Source organism: Oncorhynchus masou, chromosome 18 (genome assembly GCF_036934945.1).
Source record: "Oncorhynchus masou masou isolate Uvic2021 chromosome 18, UVic_Omas_1.1, whole genome shotgun sequence".
NCBI classification, from domain to species: Eukaryota; Metazoa; Chordata; class Actinopteri; order Salmoniformes; family Salmonidae; genus Oncorhynchus; species Oncorhynchus masou.
This window is the reverse complement of record NC_088229.1, coordinates 78,769,670-78,781,795: the sequence shown is the minus strand read 5'-3', so window position 1 is coordinate 78,781,795 and position 12,126 is coordinate 78,769,670. Positions and strand designations below refer to the sequence as shown.

At 42.7% G+C, this 12,126-nt stretch overlaps 1 protein-coding gene across 1 annotated transcript in view; it reads left to right on the top strand.

The window, feature by feature from the left end:
* nid1a (nidogen 1a) overlaps window positions 1–12,126 on the top strand; it is a 101,324-nt gene that overhangs the window by 79,830 nt on the left and 9,368 nt on the right. Inside the window, exon 19 of the mRNA XM_064924534.1 lies at window positions 1,677–1,834. Within this exon, the coding sequence (XP_064780606.1) occupies window positions 1,677–1,834 (158 nt within the window). The remainder of the gene's footprint in view (window positions 1–1,676; window positions 1,835–12,126) is intronic.

Below are 12,126 nucleotides of genomic sequence, written 5' to 3'. Positions count from 1 at the left end.
TAGATCTATGGTCCAGTCTGTCCCCCTCCTCTAGTACCCCTACCCATTCCACTTAGTAGATCTATGGTCCAGTCTGTCCCCCTCCTCTAGTACCCCTATCCATTCCACTTAGTAGATCTATGGTCCAGTCTGTCCCCCTCCTCTAGTATCCATTCCACTTAGTAGATCTATGGTCCAGTCTGTCCCCCTCCTCTAGTATCCATTCCACTTAGTAGATCTATGGTCCAGTCTGTCCCCCTCCTCTAGTATCCAATCCACTTAGTAGATCTATGGTCCAGTCTGTCCCCCTCCTCTAGTACCCCTATCCATTCCACTTAGTAGATCTATGGTCCAGTCTGTCCCCCTCCTCTAGTACCCCTATCCATTCCACTTAGTAGATCTATGGTCCAGTCTGTCCCCCTCCTCTAGTATCCATTCCACTTAGTAGATCTATGGTCCAGTCTGTCCCCCTCCTCTAGTATCCATTCCACTTAGTAGATCTATGGTCCAGTCTGTCCCCCTCCTCTAGTATCCATTCCACTTAGTAGATCTATGGTCCAGTCTGTCCCCCTCCTCTAGTATCCAATCCACTTAGTAGATCTATGGTCCAGTCTGTCCCCCTCCTCTAGTACCCCTATCCATTCCACTTAGTAGATCTATGGTCCAGTCTGTCCCCCTCCTCTAGTACCCCTATCCATTCCACTTAGTAGATCTATGGTCCAGTCTGTCCCCCTCCTCTAGTACCCCTATCCATTCCACTTAGTAGATCTATGGTCCAGTCTGTCCCCCTCCTCTAGTACCCCTATCCATTCCACTTAGTAGATCTATGGTCCAGTCTGTCCCCCTCCTCTAGTATCCATTCCACTTAGTAGATCCTCCAGCTGCTATTCTGTGCTATCTCCTAGCTGCTATTCTGTGCTATCTCCTAGCTGATATTCTGTGCTATATCCTAGCTGCTATTCTGTGCTATCTCCTAGCTGCTATTCTGTGCTATCTCCTAGCTGCTATTCTGTGCTATCTCCTAGCTGCTATTCTGTGCTATCTCCTAGCTGCTATTCTGTGCTATCTCCTAGCTGCTATTCTGTGCTATCTCCTAGCTGCTATTCTGTGCTATCTCCTAGCTGCTATTCTGAGCTAATTCCTAGCTACTATTCTGATCTAATTCCTAGCTGCTATTCTGTGCTATGCCCTAGCTGCTATTCTGATCTAATTATTAGCTTCTATTTTGTGCTATGTCCTAGCTGCTATTCTGAGCTAATGCCTAGCTGCTACTCTGAGCTAATGCCTAGCTGCTATTCTGTGCTATGTCCTAGCTGCTATTCTGAGCTAACTCCTAGCTGCTATTCTGAGCTAATTCCTAGCTGCTATTCTGAGCTAACTCCTTTACATAGCTAGGCCTGTTAAACAGATTGGCTTATATGCTACAACACCAACATTTCAAGAAATGTTGAAACATTATAACATTATTATTATTAATATATTTTTATTTAGCCAGGGGAAAACACAACGAGACCCAGCTCTCATTTTGGATCAATACAGAAAAGACAATTATACACAATTTTAAAAAATAGCAAATATTATATACACAATAAACAAACACATTTATCAATGTAATAATCCCTAACCGTTCTCCTAAACTGACCCAGAGACAACAACACATCCAAACATTATATTCAATGCTCTGTTCGTTCCACCAGCAACATGTACTGGGCAGACTGGAACCGTGATGCTCCTAAAATCGAGACTTCTGCCATGGATGGGACCAACAGGAGAGTTCTGGTGAAGGATGACCTGGGGCTACCTAACGGACTCACCTACGACCCGCAGAGCTCTCAGCTGTGCTGGGCCGATGCAGGTACAGTGTTACCTCAGTCACTACATCTGTAGATGTCTCTGTTGATGTATAATATGGTCATCAGGAACCTACAGGATGAAGTCAATAAACCCTGCCCAGGGTTAGTACAGTACCTTCAGAAAGTATTCATACCCCTCAATTTATTCCACCTTTTGTTGTTACTGCCTGAATTCAACATGGTGTAAATTGATTTAAAATGGATTAATTAGATCAGACCCCATAATGACAAAGTGAAAACATGTTTTTAGAATTTTTTGCAAATGTATTGAATATGAAATACAGAAATGTCTAATTTACCGAAGTATTCACACACCTCTCTTCTAAGGTAAAATACCATATTTATCTATATAAATGTATAGGTAAATATATATATATATATACATATATATATATATATATATATATATATATATATATATATATATATATATATATATATATATATATATATATATATATATATATATATATATATATATATATATATATATATATATATATATATATATATATATTCTCATTTGCAACTGCGACCTGGCCAAGATAAAGCTTAGCAGTGTGAACAGACAACACAGAGTTACACATGGAGTAAACAATAAACAAGTCAATAACACAGTACAAAAAAAAGGGAGTCTATATACATTATGTGCAAAAGGCATGAGGAGGTAGGCGAATAATTACAATTTTGCAGATTAGCACTGGGGTGATAAATGATCAGATGGTCATGTACAGGTAGAGATACTGGTGTGCAAAAGAGCAGAAAAGTAAATAAATAAAAACAGTATGGGGAAGAGGTAGGTAAAATTGGGTGGGCTATTTACCAATAGACTATGTACAGCTGCAGCGATCGGTTAGCTGCTCAGATAGCACATGTTTGAAGTTGGTGAGGGAGATAAAAGTCTCCAACTTCAGGGATTTTTGCAATTCGTTCCAGTCACAGGCAGCAGAGTACTGGAACGAAAGGCGGCCAAATGAGGTGTTGGCTTTAGGGATGATCAGTGAGATACACCTGCTGGAGCGCGTGCTACGGATGGGTGTTGCCATCGTGACCAGTGAACTGAGATAAGGCGGAGCTTTACCTAGCATGGACTTGTAGATGACCTGGAGCCAGTGGGTCTGGCGACGAATATGTAGCGAGGGCCAGCCGACTAGAGCATACAGGTCGCAGTGGTGGGTGGTATAAGGTGCTTTAGTGACAAAATGGATGGCACTGTGATAAACTGCATCCAGTTTGCTGAGTAGAGTGTTGGAGGCAATTTTGTAGATGACATCGCCGAAGTCGAGGATCGGTAGGATAGTCAGTTTTACTAGGGTAAGTTTGGCGGCGTGAGTGAAGGAGGCTTTGTTGCGGAATAGAAAGCCGACTCTTGATTTGATTTTCGATTAGAGATGTTTGATATGAGTCTGGAAGGAGAGATTACAGTCTAGCCAGACACCTAGGTACTTATAGGTGTCCACATATTCAAGGTCGGAACCATCCAGGGTGGTGATGCTCGTCGGGCATGCGGGTGCAGGCAGCGATCGGTTGAAAACCATGCATTTGGTTTTACTAGCGTTTAAGAGCAGTTGGAGGCCACGGAAGGAGTGTTGTATGGCATTGAAGCTCGTTTGGAGGTTAGATAGCACAGTGTCCAAGGAGGGGCTAGAAGTATACAGAATGGTGTCGTCTGCGTAGAGGTGGATCAGGGAATCGCCCGCAGCAAGAACAACATCATTGATATATATACAGAGTAAAGAGTCGGCCCGAGAATTGAACCCTGTGGCACCCCCATAGAGACTGCCAGAGGACCGGACAGCATGCCCTCCGATTTGACACACTGAACTCTGTCTGCAAAGTAAGTGGTGAACCAGGCAAGGCAGTAATCCGAAAAACCGAGGCTACTGAGTCTGCCAATAAGAATATGGTGATTGACAGAGTCGAAAGCCTTGGCAAGGTCGATGAAGACGGCTGCACAGTACTGTCTTTTATCGATGGCGGTTATGATGTCGTTTAGTACCTTGAGCGTGGCTGAGGTGACCGGCTCGGAAACCAGATTGCACAGCGGAGAAGGTACGGTGGGATTCGAGATGGTCAGTGACCTGTTTGTTGACTTGGCTTTCGAAGACCTTAGATAGGCAGGGCAGGATGGATATAGGTCTGTAACAGTTTGGGTCTAGGGTGTCTCCCCCTTTGAAGAGGGGGATGACTGCGGCAGCTTTCCAATCCTTGGGGATCTCAGACGATATGAAAGAGAGGTTGAACAGGCTGGTAATAGGGGTTGCGACAATGGCGGCGGATAGTTTCAGAAATAGAGGGTCCAGATTGTCAAGCCCAGCTGAATTGTACGGGTCCAGGTTTTGCAGCTCTTTCAGGACATCTGCTATCTGGATTTGGGCAAAGGAGAACCTGGAAGGGCTTGGGCGAGAAGCTGCGGTGGGGGCGGAGCTGTTGGCTGAGGTTGGAGTAGCGAGGCGGAAGGCTACATATTTATATATATATATATATTTACCTATACCATATTACATATACCATATTTTACCTTGGGGGGAGGGGGGCGAGAGAGAGAGTACTGGGGGAGAGGCGGCAGGTCAAGGAAGCACAGGATGAACGATAGAGCGCGTGGCATGAGCAGATGTGGCATAAACAAAGATTTACTCCTGAACTTATTTATTTTTACCATAACAAGGGAATGGAATACTTATTGACTGAAGACATTTCAGCTTTTCATTTTACATTCAGGCTGTAATACAACAAAATGTGGAAAAAGTCAAGGGGTGTGAACTTTCTTAAGGTACAGTATATAACATGTATTCTCTAGTCCTCAGGACAACATGATGGGGTGTATGAACCCAGGGTTAGAGTTAGATATATAACATGTATTCTCTAGTCCTCAGGACAGCATGATGGGGTGTATGAACCCAGGGTTAGAGTTAGATATATAACATGTATTCTCTAGTCCTCAGGACAACATGATGGGGTGTATGAACCCAGGGTTAGAGTTAGATATATAACATGTATTCTCTAGTCCTCAGGACAGCATGATGGGGTGTATGAACCCAGGGTTAGAGTTAGATATATAACATGTATTCTCTAGTCCTCAGGACAGCATGATGGGGTGTATGAACCCAGGGTTAGAGTTAGATATATAACATGTATTCTCTAGTCCTCAGGACAGCATGATGGGGTATATGAACCCAGGGTTAGAGTTAGATATATAACATGTATTCTCTAGTCCTCAGGACAGCATGATGGGGTGAGTTAGATATATAACATGTATTCTCTAGTCCTCAGGACAGCATGATGGGGTATTAGAACCCAGGGACAGCATGATGGGGTGTATGAACCCAGGGTTAGATATATAAACATGTATTCTCTAGTCCTCAGGACAGCATGATGGGGTGTATGAACCCAGGGTTAGAGTTAGATATATAACATGTATTCTCTAGTCCTCAGGACAGCATGATGGGGTGTATGAACCCAGGGTTAGAGTTAGATATATAACATGTATTCTCTAGTCCTCAGGACAGCATGATGGGGTGTATGAACCCAGGGTTAGAGTTAGATATATAACATGTATTCTCTAGTCCTCAGGACAGCATGATGGGGTGTATGAACCCAGGGTTAGAGTTAGATATATAACATGTATTCTCTAGTCCTCAGGACAGCATGATGGGGTGTATGAACCCAGGGTTAGAGTTAGATATATAACATGTATTCTCTAGTCCTCAGGACAGCATGATGGGGTGTATGAACCCAGGGTTAGAGTTAGATATATAACATGTATTCTCTAGTCCTCAGGACAGCATGATGGGGTGTATGAACCCAGGGTTAGAGTTAGATATATAACATGTATTCTCTAGTCCTCAGGACAGCATGATGGGGTGTATGAACCCAGGGTTAGAGTTAGATATATAACATGTATTCTCTAGTCCTCAGGACAGCATGATGGGGTGTATGAACCCAGGGTTAGAGTTAGATATATAACATGTATTCTCTAGTCCTCAGGACAGCATGATGGGGTGTATGAACCCAGGGTTAGAGTTAGATATATAACATGTATTCTCTAGTCCTCAGGACAGCATGATGGGGTGTATGAACCCAGGGTTAGAGTTAGATATATAACATGTATTCTCTAGTCCTCAGGACAGCATGATGGGGTGTATGAACCCAGGGTTAGAGTTAGATATATAACATGTATTCTCTAGTCCTCAGGACAGCATGATGGGGTGTATGAACCCAGGGTTAGAGTTAGATATATAACATGTATTCTCTAGTCCTCAGGACAGCATGATGGGGTGTATGAACCCAGGGTTAGAGTTAGATATATAACATGTATTCTCTAGTCCTCAGGACAGCATGATGGGGTGTATGAACCCAGGGTTAGAGTTAGATATATAACATGTATTCTCTAGTCCTCAGGACAGCATGATGGGGTGTATGAACCCAGGGTTAGAGTTAGATATATAACATGTATTCTCTAGTCCTCAGGACAGCATGATGGGGTGTATGAACCCAGGGTTAGAGTTAGATATATAACATGTATTCTCTAGTCCTCAGGACAGCATGATGGGGTGTATGAACCCAGGGTTAGAGTTAGATATATAACATGTATTCTCTAGTCCTCAGGACAGCATGATGGGGTGTATGAACCCAGGGTTAGAGTTAGATATATAACATGTATTCTCTAGTCCTCAGGACAGCATGATGGGGTGTATGAACCCAGGGTTAGAGTTAGATATATAACATGTATTCTCTAGTCCTCAGGACAGCATGATGGGGTGTATGAACCCAGGGTTAGAGTTAGATATATAACATGTATTCTCTAGTCCTCAGGACAGCATGATGGGGTGTATGAACCCAGGGTTAGAGTTAGATATATAACATGTATTCTCTAGTCCTCAGGACAGCATGATGGGGTGTATGAACCCAGGGTTAACAGGACAGCATGATGGGGTGTATGAACCCAGGGTTAGAGTTAGATATATAACATGTATTCTCTAGTCCTCAGGACAGCATGATGGGGTGTATGAACCCAGGGTTAGAGTTAGATATATAACATGTATTCTCTAGTCCTCAGGACAGCATGATGGGGTGTATGAACCCAGGGTTAGAGTTAGATATATAACATGTATTCTCTAGTCCTCAGGACAGCATGATGGGGTGTATGAACCCAGGGTTAGAGTTAGATATATAACATGTATTCTCTAGTCCTCAGGACAGCATGATGGGGTGTATGAACCCAGGGTTAGAGTTAGATATATAACATGTATTCTCTAGTCCTCAGGACAGCATGATGGGGTGTATGAACCCAGGGTTAGAGTTAGATATATAACATGTATTCTCTAGTCCTCAGGACAGCATGATGGGGTGTATGAACCCAGGGTTAGAGTTAGATATATAACATGTATTCTCTAGTCCTCAGGACAGCATGATGGGGTGTATGAACCCAGGGTTAGAGTTAGATATATAACATGTATTCTCTAGTCCTCAGGACAGCATGATGGGGTGTATGAACCCAGGGTTAGAGTTAGATATATAACATGTATTCTCTAGTCCTCAGGACAGCATGATGGGGTGTATGAACCCAGGGTTAGAGTTAGATATATAACATGTATTCTCTAGTCCTCAGGACAGCATGATGGGGTGTATGAACCCAGGGTTAGAGTTAGATATATAACATGTATTCTCTAGTCCTCAGGACAGCATGATGGGGTGTATGAACCCAGGGTTAGAGTTAGATATATAACATGTATTCTCTAGTCCTCAGGACAGCATGATGGGGTGTATGAACCCAGGGTTAGAGTTAGATATATAACATGTATTCTCTAGTCCTCAGGACAGCATGATGGGGTGTATGAACCCAGGGTTAGAGTTAGATATATAACATGTATTCTCTAGTCCTCAGGACAACATGATGGGGTGTACCCAGGGTTAGTTAGATATATAACATGTATTCTCTAGTCCTCAGGACAGCATGATGGGGTGTATGAACCCAGGGTTAGAGTTAGATATATAACATGTATTCTCTAGTCCTCAGGACAGCATGATGGGGTGTATGAACCCAGGGTTAGAGTTAGATATATAACATGTATTCTCTGTCCTCAGGACAGCATGATGGGGTGTATGAACCCAGGGTTAGAGTTAGATATATAACATGTATTCTCTAGTCCTCAGGACAGCATGATGGGGTGTATGAACCCAGGGTTAGAGTTAGATATATAACATGTATTCTCTAGTCCTCAGGACAGCATGATGGGGTGTATGAACCCAGGGTTAGAGTTAGATATATAACATGTATTCTCTAGTCCTCAGGACAGCATGATGGGGTGTATGAACCCAGGGTTAGAGTTAGATATATAACATGTATTCTCTAGTCCTCAGGACAGCATGATGGGGTATGAACCCAGGGTTAGATTAGATATATAACATGTATTCTCTAGTCCTCAGGACAGCATGATGGGGTGTATGAACCCAGGGTTAGAGTTAGATATATAACATGTATTCTCTAGTCCTCAGGACAGCATGATGGGGTGTATGAACCCAGGGTTAGAGTTAGATATATAACATGTATTCTCTAGTCCTCAGGACAGCATGATGGGGTGTATGAACCCAGGGTTAGAGTTAGATATATAACATGTATTCTCTAGTCCTCAGGACAGCATGATGGGGTGTATGAACCCAGGGTTAGAGTTAGATATATAACATGTATTCTCTAGTCCTCAGGACAGCATGATGGGGTGTAACCCAGGGTTAGAAGATATATAACCTCAGGGACAGCATGATGGGGTGTATGAACCCAGGGTTAGTTAGATATATAACATGTATTCTCTAGTCCTCAGGACAGCATGATGGGGTGTATGAACCCAGGGTTAGAGTTAGATATATAACATGTATTCTCTAGTCCTCAGGACAGCATGATGGGGTGTATGAACCCAGGGTTAGAGTTAGATATATAACATGTATTCTCTAGTCCTCAGGACAGCATGATGGGGTGTATGAACCCAGGGTTAGAGTTAGATATATAACATGTATTCTCTAGTCCTCAGGACAGCATGATGGGGTGTATGAACCCAGGGTTAGAGTTAGATATATAACATGTATTCTCTAGTCCTCAGGACAGCATGATGGGGTGTATGAACCCAGGGTTAGAGTTAGATATATAACATGTATTCTCTAGTCCTCAGGACAGCATGATGGGGTGTATGAACCCAGGGTTAGAGTTAGATATATAACATGTATTCTCTAGTCCTCAGGACAGCATGATGGGGTGTATGAACCCAGGGTTAGAGTTAGATATATAACATGTATTCTCTAGTCCTCAGGACAGCATGATGGGGTGTATGAACCCAGGGTTAGAGTTAGATATATAACATGTATTCTCTAGTCCTCAGGACAGCATGATGGGGTGTATGAACCCAGGGTTAGAGTTAGATATATAACATGTATTCTCTAGTCCTCAGGACAGCATGATGGGGTGATATGAACCCAGGGTTAGAGTTAGATATATAACATGTATTCTCTAGTCCTCAGGACAGCATGATGGGGTGTATGAACCCAGGGTTAGAGTTAGATATATAACATGTATTCTCTAGTCCTCAGGACAGCATGATGGGGTGTATGAACCCAGGGTTAGAGTTAGATATATAACATGTATTCTCTAGTCCTCAGGACAGCATGATGGGGTGTATGAACCCAGGGTTAGAGTTAGATATATAACATGTATTCTCTAGTCCTCAGGACAGCATGATGGGGTGTATGAACCCAGGGTTAGAGTTAGATATATAACATGTATTCTCTAGTCCTCAGGACAGCATGATGGGGTGTATGAACCCAGGGTTAGAGTTAGATATATAACATGTATTCTCTAGTCCTCAGGACAGCATGATGGGGTGTATGAACCCAGGGTTAGAGTTAGATATATAACATGTATTCTCTAGTCCTCAGGACAGCATGATGGGGTGTATGAACCCAGGGTTAGAGTTAGATATATAACATGTATTCTCTAGTCCTCAGGACAGCATGATGGGGTGTATGAACCCAGGGTTAGAGTTAGATATATAACATGTATTCTCTAGTCCTCAGGACAGCATGATGGGGTGTATGAACCCAGGGTTAGAGTTAGATATATAACATGTATTCTCTAGTCCTCAGGACAGCATGATGGGGTGTATGAACCCAGGGTTAGAGTTAGATATATAACATGTATTCTCTAGTCCTCAGGACAGCATGATGGGGTGTATGAAGTTAGATATATAACATGTATTCTCTAGTCCTCAGGACAGTGATAGAGGGTTAGATATATAAACATGTATTCTCTAGTCCTCAGGACAGCATGATGGGGTGTATGAACCCAGGGTTAGAGTTATGAACCTCAGGACAGTTGGGAGTTAGATATATATAACATGTATTCTCTAGTCCTCAGGACAGCATGATGGGGTGATGGGGTGTATGAACCCAGGGTTAGAGTTAGATATATAACATGTATTCTCTAGTCCTCAGGACAGCATGATGGGGTGTATGAACCCAGGGTTAGAGTTAGATATATAACATGTATTCTCTAGTCCTCAGGACAGCATGATGGGGTGTATGAACCCAGGGTTAGAGTTAGATATATAACATGTATTCTCTAGTCCTCAGGACAGCATGATGGGGTGTATGAACCCAGGGTTAGAGTTAGATATATAACATGTATTCTCTAGTCCTCAGGACAGCATGATGGGGTGTATGAACCCAGGGTTAGAGTTAGATATATAACATGTATTCTCTAGTCCTCAGGACAGCATGATGGGGTGTATGAACCCAGGGTTAGAGTTAGATATATAACATGTATTCTCTAGTCCTCAGGACAGCATGATGGGGTGTATGAACCCAGGGTTAGAGTTAGATATATAACATGTATTCTCTAGTCCTCAGGACAGCATGATGGGGTGTATGATGGGGTTAGAGTATATATAACATGAACCCAGGGTGATAGAACCCAGGGTTAGATTATATAACATGTATTCTCTAGTCCTCAGGACAGCATGATGGGGTGTATGAACCCAGGGTTAGAGTTAGATATATAACATGTATTCTCTAGTCCTCAGGACAGCATGATGGGGTGTATGAACCCAGGGTTAGAGTTAGATATATAACATGTATTCTCTAGTCCTCAGGACAGCATGATGGGGTGTATGAACCCAGGGTTAGAGTTAGATATATAACATGTATTCTCTAGTCCTCAGGACAGCATGATGGGGTGTATGAACCCAGGGTTAGAGTTAGATATATAACATGTATTCTCTAGTCCTCAGGACAGCATGATGGGGTGTATGAACCCAGGGTTAGAGTTAGATATATAACATGTATTCTCTAGTCCTCAGGACAGCATGATGGGGTGTATGAACCCAGGGTTAGAGTTAGATATATAACATGTATTCTCTAGTCCTCAGGACACATGATGGGGTGTATGAACCAGGGTTAGAGTTAGATATATAACATGTATTCTCTAGTCCTCAGGACAGCATGATGGGGTGTATGAACCCAGGGTTAGAGTTAGATATATAACATGTATTCTCTAGTCCTCAGGACAGCATGATGGGGTGTATGAACCCAGGGTTAGAGTTAGATATATAACATGTATTCTCTAGTCCTCAGGACAGCATGATGGGGTGTATGAACCCAGGGTTAGAACCCAGGGTTAGATATATAACATGTATTCTCTAGTCCTCAGGACAGCATGATGGGGTGTATGAACCCAGGGTTAGAGTTAGATATATAACATGTATTCTCTAGTCCTCAGGACAGCATGATGGGGTGTATGAACCCAGGGTTAGAGTTAGATATATAACATGTATTCTCTAGTCCTCAGGACAGCATGATGGGGTGTATGAACCCAGGGTTAGAGTTAGATATATAACATGTATTCTCTAGTCCTCAGGACAGCATGATGGGGTGTATGAACCCAGGGTTAGAGTTAGATGATGGGGTGTAAACCCAGGGTTAGAGTTAGATATATAACATGTATTCTCTAGTCCTCAGGACAGCATGATGGGGTGTATGAACCCAGGGTTAGAGTTAGATATATAACATGTATTCTCTAGTCCTCAGGACAGCATGATGGGGTGTATGAACCCAGGGTTAGAGTTAGATATATAACATGTATTCTCTAGTCCTCAGGACAGCATGATGGGGTGTATGAACATGTATTCTCTAGTCCTCAGGACAGCATGATGGGGTGTATGAACCCAGGGTTAGAGTTAGATATATAACATGTATTCTCTAGTCCTCAGGACAGCATGATGGGGTGTATGAACCCAGGGTTAGAGTTAGA